The sequence below is a fragment of the Ursus maritimus genome, unplaced genomic scaffold (assembly GCF_017311325.1).
Source record: "Ursus maritimus isolate PB19 unplaced genomic scaffold, ASM1731132v1 scaffold_1, whole genome shotgun sequence".
Taxonomy (NCBI): domain Eukaryota; kingdom Metazoa; phylum Chordata; class Mammalia; order Carnivora; family Ursidae; genus Ursus; species Ursus maritimus.
In genome coordinates, this window is record NW_024423343.1 from 6730764 (window position 1) to 6747373 (window position 16610).

Genomic DNA, 16610 nt, shown 5'->3' on the forward strand with positions numbered 1-16610 from the left:
ATCCGTCGCCGCCAGTCTTCCTCAGCAGCTTCAGAATTATAGTTCACGTTACTTTCTGACGTTTCTGCTTTTGTCGATCTTCTCATACCATAGATGAGAATCATATGATACGCTGCTTTTCCTGCCACCTGTTGTCTCTTCAGTGCGCCGCCCATGCCGTGGGGAATGCTTGAGAACTGCAAGCTTTTCGATAGCCGGGACCACGCACCAGCGCCCAGCTGAAGGGTGATTCGCGCTCCTTCATCTATTTATTGTGATTGAGCAGCGTTACTGGGGTGGTGGCGTGGCCTTCACGCTTCCGGTCTAGCATCAATGCTTGCTGCTTACTTATATACACGCTTATTGGGTTTATTTCAGGCATACAGAGGTTTGTACCATTAGAACATCACGTTATTTTTGACAGCATATTTTCTTATTGTTTTCGCATCTGTCATACACACCTGTCTTATTAGCCGTGTCACTACATCACCATCCTCATATTTGTTATTGAGCTGCGAGTTTTCAAATAGTGTTGGAACAATAGTCAGAACAATATTACAGCTCTGAATGATAAACAGCTAAGGCCAGTGACGCGTGCTATACCATGAAAGATGCCTGGTGGCATGTTCAGCTGATTATTTTATTAGGACGCACTGCACATTTACATTGCCGTCACCAAAGATGCAAAACAGCGCCAGGCGGCTGGGAGCTGATTTTCCACCTTGGTCAGCGAGGGTTAGCATCGATCACACCGCGCTGTGGACAGCGCTTATGGCCAGAGCTGACTCACAACGCCCATGCTGGCAGGACAAGAGCCAGGCTCGCCCAGCTAAGCCTCTCTGCAATGTCACATTGCCGAAAGAGTTGTGCCGATTAACGCGACAACGTTATGTTTCCAGCTAAGATGATTACCCACGGGTGTTTGGCATGACCGAAAAGCAACGTAGGATTACAGACTTATACACATGCTATATCGTTGGGATGCAAGAATATAGCGCTCATCATCCATACGCAGCAGCTGAGTTGGGGGAGAGAGTCATTCCTGTTTGTGTAAATTGATGCTGCATATAGGCCGTTTTCATGCGAGCAAATGTTGATTGCGGAATATATACGTGTCTTCCTGTTCAGGCTTTGCCGGTTTTTGTTTGCTTCACAGCTTTTTAAAAGTCGTGTCCATCTTTCATAACATAATAAATGAGGTTGTTCAGATTTCATCCTTGAGGGGATAAGATAGGGTGTCTCACAAAAAGAGAAATGAGACACTGAGGAAATAGTGGGATCTGCTTAGATCTATGATACACAGCCACCATCACATAGTGCATAATGGTGTTTCGCGCCAGCGAGTACGCCACAGCGAGTAATGAATTTCACGCTGGAGCGTGTCAGGTGTAATTACGGCTTGTGCTTACGTGTTTTTGCCAGCACTGTGATTGATGCGCGATCATGTTTGATCTCAGCCCTTCCGCACAATATCTTTTTCACCACTACCAGTGCATACCGGTATTCAGGTTTACCCAGGAAGGATGGTGTCTCAGCACCATTCGATTCTTCCGTCTTTATTTTTCCCTCGGGGATGGTGGCAGAAGGGTCACCTCAGAATGGGGACATCATATCATTGCTTTTCTACCGCGGGCTTATTCAGTTAAGGGGGAAGAGTACCTGTGATTAGAATTTATGGGGATGTAGGAGCGCGAGAGGAATTACAGCAACAGACACCTATTGCGAAGAAAACAGAAAGCTCTAACAAACAATTTATTCACACCAGTAACCAGAAAGAAAGAACAACCGAGTCCGTGTCAGTAAAGGAAGGACCAACAGATCAGAGTCAGGGGAGTCAGAAACTGTTTTTTTAACTAATGATACAAAGGACAGTTCAGATAGTTACACGAACAAAGATAAGAAATGGTGTAGATATTGCAGTGGATAACACAGAAAGTGGCAGAGAGACCCGCAGAGACTACGCTGAACATTACATACGACACGTTGGAGAAGAAATCGATGTCTCCTAGAGAAGAAAATTGTCACACTGATTACGAACAGAGTGTCTATACAAACCGTCGAGACTGAGTCATTAATCGCGTCTTCTACCAGGGGCGCGATTTGCTGATATTTTCCGATATCAGGTTCGATCTAGAGCAAGATTACATCGTACAAAGAACAAAACAAAAATAAAAATAAAACTTCTAACAAAACCGCCAGCTGAGAAAAATATCTCTGATCCTTCAAATTTTTCCGAAAAAATACAGAGAGATGCAAGAGGCCAGAACACCAAAGTTGCATAAAGCCAGACAAAAAGCACACATACAGGGACTGCAAGCCAGTATGCCTGATGACACAGAACAAATCATTTTTGCAGCCTGTACCACTGCACTTGGCCCACTCACCACAGGTGTTCATCTGCAGAAAGTCACAACGTTGCAGCAGCAGATTCAACTAGTGTTAGGCGATACGAATCGGGGCAGGAAAAGCCGTTAAAAACGACCGCGTAGCAGTTCGGTTGAAGTCGGCAGTATCTGGCGCGATCACCGGTACGCTCATAGACGCTGAACTCAGCTCAAGCGAGAAGGAGCAAACGCCTGGGCCGAGAAATTATTGCTCCCGGCGCGAGTTTCTGCAATTTTTCCCCTTCCTTCTTTCTTCATCTTTCCTTCTTTCCTTCCTTCCTTCCTTCCTTCCTTCCTTCTTCACCACTTTTCAAAAGATTTATTTATTTACTATTTATTTGCTTTATTTATTATTTGAGAGATATAGCGTTGCAGGAGAGGCAGATTTATGTGGAACACTAATGAAGGAATGAGGTCAGAGGGCACATGAGGAGGAACAGAAAGTTATTTGGTGCTGCACATGTAGGTGGTCGAGGAAGAACAGGATGCACATGGCGGTCGAGGGTGTCGCCAGCATTTAAAGGAGGAGAATCATCACGGCATCTTTACAAAGAAGCCTGGCTCCCGGGACACAATGCTGCAGTCCCGAGGCAGAGAAACAGTCATACCGACGTAGGATGAGCGGAGAGCGCAGAGTTGGTTAAAGACGGATGGGAAGCCACGCACAGCTGCAATGGGAGCAGGTTGACTTCCCGGCGTCGAGGGCCTCTGGGAATTTTCGGCTCTCCTTCAGCTTCGTGGGGACGGAGCGGGCTTAGTCAGGAGGAAGAGCCGAGATCGGCCTGGTCATCCGCGTTGGTGCCGCCACAGGTGCCTCAGCCGCCTGGGGCCTCCTCACCACTCACCAATGGCCTTCGAAGACACCCTGCAGCCGTTCTGGTCGCGGCCAGATCAGACAGAGTCGCCCGGTCAGCCCCGCATGGTGCAGGTCAGTCTCGGTCAGTCCCACCGGCCATGAATGGTGAGTGGTGAGCCGTGGGGAGAGTGATTAGTAGCCGCTGCACTGAAATAATAGGCAGATGGAATGCACAGCACAGCCCGGAAAGCCTGAAGAAGAAGATTATCATGGAGGAAACCAAGAAAGTTGTGTTTTATTGCCACTTGGTTCTTTAGAGCCAGTGAGGTAGGACTGAACTTCTCCACGTCGTGACAACAAACAAAGTGCCTCGGAAAGCCACCATCGTTTCATAAGAAAGAGCGACACAGATGTTGTTCACCTCCAGCGACGCCAGCGGTCTCGTTGTTGCCACCCGTCCCGACCCAGCTCGTCTGAACTGTGTCGCATTCATCGCCCGTCTTCTATATGAGCATTTCAGCCCTTATGTGAGCGATCTTAAAGCTGCAAGAGGAGACACAGAAGCCTGAAAACAAAGTTTATTATACACGAACCTAGAAGGTGCCAGCGCTGCTTAGAAGGGAGCCTGGGCCACCGACTTTTTCGCACATGGAATGGCAAGGTAGGGCAGGTAGATCTGTTCGAATATAGAATTGCCAGGTGTGGCTCGAGGCTGAACTCAGCCCCGATGACATACTTAGCGAATGGCAGCCGCGGTTTAAGATGTTCAAACGCCGAAGAAAAGAAAATAGCCAGCAAACGCTGTTCACCGCCAAACCACAAGTTCGCATGGCAGGTTCAGTCACTGCCAACAAATAGTCGTCGCACGCTACGCGTAGGGTTTTTTTCATGCATTTTGCTTGTTTTATTTATTTATTTATTTATTATATATAGAGTATGAGTGAGGGGTGGAGAAAGTGACCTCGCGCCGGCTCTTATCGATCGGGACCAGGCGCTTCAGCTCAATGTAGTTTATCGATGACATGGAAAGCACGCCTGGTGCTCGATTTCTGTTCTTCGATTCGTTCAGTCGCCTATTTAAAAATATTTTCCCAGCTGGTATTTATTTACAGCACTACCCTTCATCGTACATGCTGCACTTCCCAGTTCGCTTCCATATTTATTTATTTGTTTGGTTTATTTATTTACTATTCAAAAGATTTCTACTATTCTTTTACGAGCAGCTAGTTGAGGCGACAAAGAGAGACCCTCCCGCTGAGCATGGGAGTTTCGACTAAAGTTGTAGACACTGCAAGCTCATGACCCTGAGCAGAAATCGCTGACATCTGTGTTCTAGAACACAATGGATTTCTGAGTTGATCTGTATCCACTCGTAAGCTCGGCTGGTTCTAGAGGGCTAGGATAGCCTCCATTGAAGCCAGAGATAGCCAGCTGTGACAGTGCAGTATCTTTCTTTCAGCCCGGGATGCCTTTCGTGGTGCCTGGATCACTGTGCTGACAGAATCTTCAGAACACGGTAGACGCCGATTGAGTAAAGAGCCTGGTCACCACCACTGGCATGATGCAGATTATAGCAGGATGCTCTTTTACAGATGATTTATCGAACAGTTGTTACCTTCAGCCATGGATTATATTGTGGTTTCTTTGGTTTATTTATGGTGACAGCGCCTGGGCCACTGGGATAATTATCACATATAAAAGATTATATACCTTATATACATTTATATAATATTTAGTTACCATATATTTTCTTTTAAAAATTTCCTCTTTGTTTATTTGCTTATTATTATAAACAGTCAGTGGTAGCTGTCATTAGCTTGATGTAGTGTTTCATGATTCACAGTTGCAGTTATACTAGTATTCAGTCACTTCCAGACCTTCCAGCCTGCGCCTTCACATGAACACTAAGCTTGCACGGTGGTTACCGGTTCAGCCGACAACTCGTAGTCTCCCGGAAAGACAGTAGTTTTGCAGCCGCGTTCCCAGAATATATTCATTTCAGAACATTTTGAATACCGTTTTTCTTTTCCCTTCCGGAGATGATCCAATCGATTCATCTCTAACACACAAGGTTTATTTTCTTTCTGACAATCAGCAGACTCAGAGAATATCCATTATCTGCTTGCAATATAGTTGCGGCTGATATTTTTCTTTCTTTTTCGTTTAAATCGTAAGATGTCGCGTATTATTTGCCTCAGGGGCAGCGTGTTCGTTCAGTTGTATATCACCCAATCCAATATGCTGCTCATCAGCTGGTTCTTCACGCCATCACTGGTAGCCCCAGCCTTTCAATTTTCGAGTCTGCCCGGTGTCACTGCCCTTATTTTCAGCCGTCAGCCACGACTGTACCTGTTGTAGCAGGGGTGTCGTCCCCATTGTCAATGTATTATTAGCAATGTAGCTTGCTTTGTTATTACTGACATGACTATATTGTTCACAGCACATACTTAACAGCCAGATCATCTGTTGGACAGACCCTTTAACGATAAAACGCCATAGTCTTTGTTTGAACACTTTTCTGACGACGGTTACCGTGGTTCATCGTCACCACTCCGGGAGGTGACGTGATCCAGCCTGGGAGACACATATTGATGTGTCTGATCTTATCCACCCGATATCGTACCTGGAGCGGGCATTTAGCTCACGCCTGAGTAATATGAAAGATTATGACTCTGGTTATTGCATTGCCTGTGTGACATGGCACAGTCTTCTAAAACTTTCTGGTCTATGCTTCTGGGTTTGTGTCACTTCTACCCAGACAAATTATTTTGTTTCTCGTTTTTTCCAAAGCTACTGTCTTCGATGGACGCCGATGTTGGTTTCGCACACACTGTTGGTCGTCATTCCACGCTTAAACCAGCTTAGAGCATTCACCTAGCGCCGTTTTCAGGATTTTCTGTCTCCGAGATTGCTTATTGTAGGTCAGGTGTTGAGCTATTTTTTAGCTTTGATTGGCACACCACGAGCTGAAGTTCTCCACCATAATTGCTCACCTTCTGTTTTCCTTCTCCTTTCTTCTTCAGTATTCTGTTTCTTCATCATGGTCATTTCTTCAGCCTTTCCTCTCTTCGCAGTTGTTTATCTCTCTTTTCATATTTCTCCAGTTGGGGTTCTATACTACTGTTCATTTATCGCAGTAGTTACACTACATAATATGCCCACACGCGTTTGAGTTACTTGCCGATTTAGCTTATTCTCCAGAAAGGGCCTTCTTCAGTGCCATGCCTTTTCAGTTCACAGTCTTATAACACATTGAATTCGCTCGACGCCATCAAACGCCGCAGCCCAATCCCGCCTCTGTTCTTCGTTAGTGAGTTAGCTTGCCCACGATGTCAGAACAACAGGTGTCGGCACAGTGACCGGACGATCAGAAATGGACGCCACAGTGTTATTCTTTCCTTCTTATCTTCCAGCGCCAGAATGATTGATAATCGCCTGCCACTCGACTGACAAATTATACCAAGCCTTCCGCGCCCAGATCGTTTGAAGATCGTGGAAACTCATGTCACTACCTTGCTGATTTCTTTTCTTCATCATCTTTCTTCAGCAAATCACGATTGTACCTGTTACTATTTTCTGTTTATTGATACTATTCGAAGTGTTGCCCAGAAAGGCACAGACATCATTTCGAAAGCCAGTCACCGTTTACCGGTGACCGCCAGTGTCGCCTACCAACACAGCCAGCGACCATGTTGCTTCCTCCCAATATGCCCCAGATTGCTTGTAGTTCACTAAATGAAGCCAGCCTGCCCGATCGACCACCAGAAAACTGTATAGTATCGCGTAACGCACCACCGTGCGTTTTTCTTCTGGAGCACGAGCTGTCCGGTAATTACGTCGGGTAGGCGTGGCAAAGAGGATTACAGAACGCAGCAGCCAGCGTTAGAGACACCCAGCAGCAGTCTTCACATTGACAGGTGACCGAATTACGCACGTGATGGATCTAGAAAGAATTGTAATAGATGATATCACACTTCATCAATCATATCGGTCTGATGGAAGTGACTATTTGAAAGCGTTCAGTAGTGGATATGGAGCAACAAGTGGTGCCAGGCATACCCGCTACCACGCTCACAGGTTGCAGCGGTAAGTGATCAGGCGCCTTTCCGAAATTGGGACGTTGCTGCTGAGCAAAATTGCAGTTCGAGCACCAACTGTCCTTGAATAAATAGTCAGATTGAATATATTTTCTCGTTACGCCTGGCCCAAACATTGCGCAGCAGGCAAATCGCCGACGCAGTACGATCGTGCCAGTATTTATTCGGCAGCATGGGGTCAGCAACGCGACCACCATTATGCTTGCGGGTCGTTTTTTTCTGGTCGCACGTGTGACTTTCGATTTACAGACCACATTTACCAGCTCAGAATTCAGCATGCATTTGATGCAAAGTTTTCTTCCGTGTTTTCCTTTCAGAATGAACAAGACTTTCGTCGGCGCCGGTAAGGCTCACGACGGTCACGACAACATGCCTGCCGAGGAATAACGACAGAGCATGCGACACCGACGCGAGTTGGCACTGGAAATCCTTCGACCATTAACAATCGGTTTTCGGTACGAAAGCTCGTCCTCACGATTTTTTCGTCACTTTTTTACATTGCAAATGTTTAATCCATCATCAAAATTGCCTGACGCCGCATGGACTCTGATGCGCGTGGCTGACATAGCTCAGGCAGGTTAACATATTTGACAGTGCGCGCCCGCATTGGGTTTCATATAAACACTTGAAATACACATATATTTATACAGAATAGATGGTTAAATAACAAGTCGAAGCCTTTTTCCGTAAGAATACCAGCTTGGGATATACAAACAACAATAACAACACAGTAAACTTCATGAACTGTAGTTTCGCTTATATTCATTATTTCAGCCTTTGGTTGAACATTTGTGCCAATTATCAGCCCATGCATTGCTGTGTTTTTAGTCTCCGCTTTTGATATTTCGCATATTATAGTGATATAATTGTATAATAATTTCTGCCGCGTTAGTACTTCGGGAAACCACGAAAATACAATACTGCTTTCGTTCGCCCATCGTCACGTTTCATACCAGCCAGTCGCCAGGCGCGTTTTTCCACTTTTCGAAATTGTTTTAGCAGAGCGTACGCATAGCACTAATATAGCCAATTTGCTTTACATGCCAAAGTCAATCCCTACAATGTAACACATTTCTTGTATTGCCGTATAATATTGTGTTATTTTGATGTCATAGTTCGCCTCACTACAATACGATGATATTGCTCAGCAAGACAAATAAACATTTCGAACATTACCTCACGCACCTGCCGAAGGGACGCTGCCAGGGGTCAGTCGGCAGTCAATATATATTTTCCGATGACAGCCGCAGCAAATACCTGACATACCGTGAGGCTTAGCAAGCCTTCCTGATGCCTTCAAGCCACGTTGTCGGTCTTTGGTAACGCTTTTGAAAAAACTTAGAGCTGCTTCCATTTTCATACATTAACTACCGGGAAGTAGCGCACTGTGACGCCAATCATGTTAGGCTATTTACCATAGCTACGACCGTGTTCATGCCAGAAGACAGCTAACAACTGTAAATATTTTCGCCTTCGTTGTTCTTCGCTTCCAGTCAGAGAGCCCAGCCCACTTTTTTTTCGCGGTTTCGACAAGAGTTTATCGCCCAAGCTCGAGCGAGCGGCGTCACTGAGGTCTTGCCAGTGAAGACTATCATTTATTTTTACATTAGTCAACATCATTGTCAAAACAACCATCTGCGCTGACCAGCCTTAAATAATATTTATTTCTTCTGAACATCACTTGAGTGCTTTCGCTTTTTACTGTGTTTAAGAATGATTTCAGTTTATTTAGTCATTTAGTATAGTAGTTATTAGTGTTCATATAAATAGGTATCAGTGCTTTTCATATTGGTGACTTGTGCCACCGCTTCGTAGCCTAGATGCTTGTTAAACAGAGAAATGTTGTCAATAATGTTCTATACATAAATGCTTTGATTACTGAGGATGATTATTTGTTGAAGCTCTTTCTCACTTAGAATGTAATATTCTTCATTCAGATCTGTTCTCGATCAGCTTGCATTTTTACTTATATGAAATTGGCTTCTTTCTGTGTCTTTTTATTTGAGAAAGAGCGTTATGGCAGAGCAAAAAGAAACACTGGCAAGGACCTAATTGAGCGAAGGTGTTTTGTCGACTGAGTCCGCCTGGCCTCACCTCTCCACGTTTATTGTGTCAGGCTTAGGCATACATTTGTGAAATATTGTAACACGTTAGCCACACATTTTAATATTATTAACATTACAGCAGGTTTTGCTTCTCAAGACGCATTTGCCATTCTGTCTTTATTAGTTGTGGTCGTTTCCAGGTACATCACTGCAAAACGCATTCTCCTATTTGCGCTTATTGGTTAACACCAGTTCAGAACACATCAATGTTGATTTAATATTGCATTGAAAATAGTTATAAGATTTCCAGGACGCTTAATTATCATCGCCTCTGATAGCTGATTATTTATTAGGACGAGCCGTACATTTTACCTGTTGACGTAGCACAGCTCATGTCGTTCACATAGATGTAGCTCGGGAGCCACCTGAAAAGATGCAAGAATGGATCACACCTCAGCCATGCTGCTTATAGTGATCGTTATTTAGTCAGGTTTTGCGCCTGCTCCCCTCGTGGGCACGTGGACGTTACAATGCCGAGCAGGCGCCGGTATTACGTTGTCGTATACGGTGCCGATGACGATGTATGATGGCATGACGAGCAATGTATGTTTGTTGGGATGTAGATTGCGCACTTATATAATACATGCCATTATATCAGCAAATGGGGATGTAAGAATATTAGTTCATCAATTCATGTTGCGTAATTGGAGAGGTTGTTTGTGTAAATAGCGTATCAGACGCCGGTTTGTAAAGGGTGTTGTTGGGCATGAGATATTGTTTATATTGTCTCTGTGGTCTCGTTGTCGCTTGTTACGCCTTTAAAATATTTACAAGGAGGAGTGCAGTGGAGAACGTTGTTCGTGGCCCCTCGCGTTAAATGAGACATCGAGTAGTAGTGATCTGGTACAGTCCAAGTCATCTGCTGATTACATACTATGTAAATGAGTTTCTGGCGGTCATGATGTCCGGAGACCAGTCCTCTGATAGTGTGGTTTCGCTTGCATGTGCTTGCTGGCAGCTGGTGATTGACGCGTCTGCTTTTGTTGGTTACAGCAGATTCTTCTCTGCGTGGTCACCCCCATCAATAACAGCATTGAGTTGCTTGCAAGGACTCAGGTGCCCTTCACCACCATCTTCCGACACCTCTCTTCCTGTGCTCTCCACTTGGCTGCTGACCAGGTTGGGGCAGTAGGAAGACCAGCGGACATTTCAGCATGCTTTCCTTAGAGTGCATGTAGGCTGCCAAGAAACAGTGACCTTGTTTTCCAGGAAGAAAGAAAAGGCTTTGTTTTCTACCTTTGCAAGCATTACTTGAAGCACTCATAGAATGTGCAGGGAGAGAAAACCCAATGATGTACCCAGGAAATGTCCCATTCCTTTGAGGTGAGGGACAACATTTCTGCCCACCTTCCCAGGGAAAAGCCAGAAGTAAAAGAACAAGGAGAAGGGAGTCAGATGGGCCAGGACAGAGACCCCACCAGCCACAGGTTAGGGACATGCAAAATCCTAAAGAGAGGGGCACCTGGGGTCAAGAACACCACAAAATTACCCCTGCTTCCAGTGCACTTGTTATTGATGGAAAGATGTGTGCAGGGGGACAGCGGAATCCCAACTGTAGTAGCAAAAAACTGACTCTTTACATCCAATCACAGTACTTTGCTTAAAAATACATGCAAACACAAACCATGGGCCCACACCTGATCAGAAGGACTTCAGTTACCTCCGGATATTGGAAATTCAAATTCATTACTCCTTTAAGTAACATTACTCCTTGTACCAGGAGCATTCATTTACACCATTATACTTCTCATGATCTGGTGGTGCAATGGCTTTTCCAGGGAGTAGAGTATTATCATTAGATCTAAAACTTAGGTTTTCTTACTAGATCCCACTTCTTCCTCAATCATCTCATTTCTCTCTTTTCCTAATGGGGACTCACAAATCTTGTTCTCCACCTCCAAAGGGATGGGAAAATCTGAACAACCTCATTTTGTATGACCCATGAGCTAAGAATGGACTTTACATTTTTAAAAAGCTGTAAGCAAACAAACAAAAAACCAACAAAGTTACAAGACAGGAGACCGTATATGACCCCGCAATGTCTAAAACATTTGCTTGCTTGCCCTTTACAAAAAACTTGGCCGATCTCTGATGCAGCATCTTGAATTTACACAAACAAAAAAGATGATCTCTGCTACAACACTTCAATTCACTTTTAACATATGGATGATGGAAAGTGCTTAATTATTCTTACATCCCCCAAATTTCTTGATATAAATGGCATGTATTATATAAGTCTGTAATCCTACATCCCAACAAATACCTCGGTTCCCGTTTGCTTTCAGTCATGCCAAATAAACCCATCGTCATCATCTTAGCTTGACAGGTTGCGCGTGTACCTAATCCGAGCGCAACTTCTTCAGCTGTGTGACGATCCGGTGCCCCAGGGGCAAGGCAAGGTGAGGGAGCCCCTGACAAAATCTCTCCAGCGGTCACTTGTGGGTCATCTGAGTTATAGAAGCAGCATGTCCACAACACAGATTCCCTGAGGGTGTGATCCATTCTTAGCCACTCCTTGTTCAAAGGTGGAAAATCAGGCTCCCAGTATATGAGACGGTATGACTTTTGCAAAATGTGCTGAACCTTGTGAGCAGCCGGATCAATAGATAAAATGTACAGTACGTCCCTAATAAAATAATCAACTGAGACATGCCACCAGGTGTTTCATGAGGGTATAAACGCAGCGTCATCACCAGGAATCTTACTCTTGTATTTGTCAAGACCTTTCCAATTGCAATGACGGAACCCCAAATCAAATGGCCAGACCAAGTATTTAACATTATTCAGGAACTATTGAATAATTGTTCTGAACTAATTGTTCAACACTGTTTTGGAAATACACGCTCCAGTAAAGCAAAATAAGAGATACGAACATGGGGAGGGATTTTTACCTGCAGATGATATTATATACCTAAGAGTATTACAAACTAATAAGACAAATTAGTAATATGACTAGATACGAGGTAATGTGCGAAAGCCAAAACTATACTGTAATGGCTAATAATAGTTCAAAATAGCAATGAGAAACAACGTGTTCACAATAATTTCACAAATAATAGTATGCCTAGGAATATATTTTAATAAGAAACGTGGAAGACAGGGAGCCAGGGCGGTTCCGTCATTTAAGTGTCTACCTTCGCTCAGTTAGGATACCAGAGTCCAGGATCGAGCCCGCATCAGGCTCCTTGCCCAGTGGGGAATCTGCTTCTCCCTCTGCCCTCACCCCACTTTTGCTCTCTCACTCTTGCTCTTTCTCAAATAAAAAAATAAAATTTTAAAAGAGAAAGAAATTGAAAAGACATATAAAGTAAATGCAAAACTTTATTGACAGACATAAAGTAAGATCTGAATAAAGAGAAGTACTACATTCCTAAGTAGGAAAACTTCCAAGCAAAATGATGTCAATCTCTCTCAAATTAATAAAAGCATTTTATGTCATATAAGCAGAACATTATTATTGTATTTCTCTGTTTGCAACAAGAAAAAACAATTCTGAATTTTGTAAAGGAGAGCGAACAACAAGAATCACCAAGAAAATATAGAAAAATACTGAGTATGGGGCCTGCCTGAGCACATATGAAAACTTACTACAAAGCTAATACAATCAAAATACGATACTGGCCCGTGAGTAAATAAATAAATCGATATAACAAACCTGAGAGTTCAAAAGTAGAGCACTCAAAAGTAGTGTTCAAGAGAGGAAATAAATGTGAAATTTAAAATATGATGAGGACACATTTCAGTTCAACAGATAAAGAATGGATTGTTTTGTTAAATGATGTTGGCACAATGGACTATCCGTTTAGAAAAGTAATGAAGTCAGATCTTTACACCATGAAAAGTCTTCACTGTAAAAAATATAACTGTTAACACTGGAAGAACTAAAAATACTAAGACATAGTGAGGAAAAAAACATTTATATATCTCAGGCTTGGAAAGACCTAAACAAGTTGAAATTCAGAAACCACTAGAAAAAAAAGTGAACAAGTTTGACTATCCAAAAATGAAAACCCTCTCTGACAAAAGATGAAGAATAGCCAAGGAAGAAATATTTACAGTTCCTAAAAAGTGTTAATATTAATATTCCTAACACTCAAGAGATTTACAGTCATTAGCTATGAGAAGACAAATAGCCCTAGAAAAATGATTAAAGAATCTGAATACATACTTCCCAGTAGTTGAAATCAAATGGCCAATCTATCTATGAAAATGGAAGCAGCTATTAGAATTTTTTTTTCCAAAAGCGTTTTAAAAGTTCGACAACATCTGAAGCTGGAGAGGGTATGGGAGCACTAGAGCACTCACATACTGTTGACCGAGTGTCAGATTGTTCAATCTTCTGAAAGCAATCTGTCGAATGTATTAAAATGCAATGTGTGTGTACCATTTGGCCCACCAACCCCCTGCTCCTAAGGACGTCCAGCCTACAGAGAGAAGAGCAAGAGTACGGAAATGTGGGAATGCAAAGAAATGATTTCAGAATGTTTGGTACAGTCTTGCTTATAAAGGCAACGGTGGGAAAAGCTTAAATATCTATCAGTATTGCTTAATTGAGTGAACTATGGTACATCCAAAGTAACGAATATTATGCAACTATTACAAAGAATGTGACACATTTATAGAGATTGACTGTAAAGATGCTAATGATTTATTAGTAAGTGAAAAAAGCAAGGTAAAGAACAATATGTCCAATCCGTTACTAGCTTTTCTTGTAATAAAACAGGAGTTAGAATTTATATTGGATATATGCATGCATATATAAAATAATTTCAGAAAAATTGGAAAAGCAGCATACAAAACGGCTAAGGGCATTTTCCTATAAGCTATGGCATTAGATGAACAGAAACGAAGTGTCCTTTCTTACTGTATTTTCAGTAGTTTCCCAAGGGGAGTATTACAAAACGCAGCCTGGAAATTGTATACAATTATATCACTTGTGTACATATGCGTATCAAAGAAAGCAGGTTTACAAAATTTGCTAATGCATGATTTGATGAATTGGCACAAAATAATTCATTCAACCAGGAACAATTTCCAAATGTGGTGAATGTAAATGACAAACTACAGTTCAGTAAGGAGGGGGGAATTTTGCTGTGTTTTTGTTGTTGTTGTTTTTGTATATTGTCCAAAGCCAGTTATTCTTACGATACGAAAGAAGAGGTGACTTACCTGTGGCAATGGCTTTCCCTCCTGGCAGTTAATGCCTCCGATGAAGACCATGTTGGGCATCACAGGTCTGGGATATTCGAAAACAAAGTCAGTTCTCAGCAAAAAAATCGACGTTTGGCTGAAGAGATCATACGGGGTGACAGTCGTTTGGAGAACCTCAGATGCAATTTCTGTAGCTCTTTTAAAAAAATACCAACAAAATAAATGTTCCTCCAAGTGGAAAATGTGATTCCACACTCTCTCGCTGAAAGTCATGGCATCTGAGAATCCTGAGAGACCTCTAGGTACATAGGAAGGGGCACTGGGGCACTGTGCGCCTTCTTCAAGATAATGACAAAATACTCCCCTGGAGAAGACCACAGATGGGAGAGAAAAATATTTGGCTATAATTAAGCCACACATATCAAAAGGATCCAGAAACACGGCGTCAAAAGAACTCTGCCTTATGTATTCTATTAATTTTGTGTCGTTAAACAAATTCTTGCAATGTAAAAAAAAGTATTGAAAAAAGTCATGGGATGAACTCATTACCAGAGAAAGTAAATCTGTTTCCCGGTTGTTCCAATGAAAGTCAGAGAAAGTCTTGAACCGATGATTATACTTGTCCAGAGTGTAGCTTGTGGAATAAGTTTTCAGTGTAAAATTGGAGGATTTTCCCAGGTGCCAACTCACCTCCGGCACTATTAAAACCACCTCATGGCCTCTGTGGACAAGTTCCTCCACAACCGAACGCATGGTAAACCAGTGGCTCCCATCCATGGGTACCACCAGCAGCTTGCCTGCCTCGGCAAAGCCAGAAGTCAGCAGCAGACACACACAGAGAAGAGGAAAGCCGGTCAAAATTGCAGGAGCCATTTGGGAAACTGCATCCCAGAGCAATGCAGCTGCTTGGATTCTGAGCTGGTGTAATGTGGTCTGAGGAGGAAGTACAGGCACAAATCCCGCCCAGGAGAGGGTGTGTATTCACACATTCATTAAGAAAAAAAAAAACATTACCAGTGAAGCACTCTTCAGAACAATAATGAATGAGTCGCATTTGCTGACACACATGCTTGTACGTTTTCCAGATAAGAATACCTTTTGATCATTGCCTTGTCAGAGATCGTGCACTGTATCGCACCCAATGGTCATTTGGAAACAGAATATTAGGCAATGCTTTTGAGGGCTCAGAATGATAAAAAGGAAAGTAATGTCAATAAATGTGATATTTTGCAATTTGTTCCAAGGACAATTTGGGTTTTATTCTCAGACTGCATAAGACGATTTTGCTCAGAAAGAGATTGGCATCCCAGTTTCCGAGGAAAGACCTGAAGTCACTTACCACTACCTTCCTCATGGGCAGTGGAACTGTGACATGCCTGGCACTGCCACTTGTTGCTCCATATCCAAACCCTCTGAGGCCTTCAAAATGCTAAGAGTGACAATCCCACTTCCATGGACCATTCTAGGAATGTGATTGATGGAATGTGATGTCATCTATTTTAATTCACTTTCCCTAGATCCATCACATGCAGTGGGTGGTCACCTGTCCAATGCTTGCCAGAAGACCTCTGCTAGGTGTCCTCTCTCTTTCCTCTCTGCTTCTGCATTCCTCTGTCTAGACCTCTCTGCTGCGGGATAGCCCCAATCAGACTGCTACCCTACTTCAGGGATCTCTGTATCTGTCTGCCACACCCTACCGAGCACTCATGGAGGTCAGAGGATATATCTTCTCCATATTTGCACCCTCCTCCCACAGGACCCATGCTATGCCTCACGCAGAGAAAGCACACAAGGAATGTTAGTTGCATGGGACTCAATTGCACTGTGCAAGTTCTCTAAACAATTTTCTGGGTGAGTTCAGTGGCATATGTCAGACAAGACCCTGAGAAACATTTAGTGAGGAATTCTAGAGCCAATCTGGGGGCATAATCATTGGGAGGAGCCAACATGGCTCCTTCTGAGATGCCCCAAATGTTAGTAAACATTTTCTTAGTCACCATTTCGCTTGGTGACTGAGGCACTTTCAGATGAATGTCTGAAAAATAACAATGGGGCAAATGATCTACCTTCCTGGAACGCTTACTTCAGAATAGATATC

At 43.2% G+C, this 16610-nt stretch overlaps 1 protein-coding gene across 1 annotated transcript in view; it reads right to left on the reverse strand.

The window, feature by feature from the left end:
- LOC103662655 (UDP-glucuronosyltransferase 1-6-like) overlaps positions 1–15861 on the reverse strand; it is a 75489-nt gene extending 59628 nt beyond the window's left edge. Inside the window, exon 1 of the mRNA XM_040638765.1 lies at positions 14531–15861. Within this exon, the coding sequence (XP_040494699.1) occupies positions 14531–15385 (855 nt within the window). The 5' untranslated portion in view covers positions 15386–15861. The remainder of the gene's footprint in view (positions 1–14530) is intronic.
- Between the last annotated feature and the right edge of the window lie 749 nt (positions 15862–16610).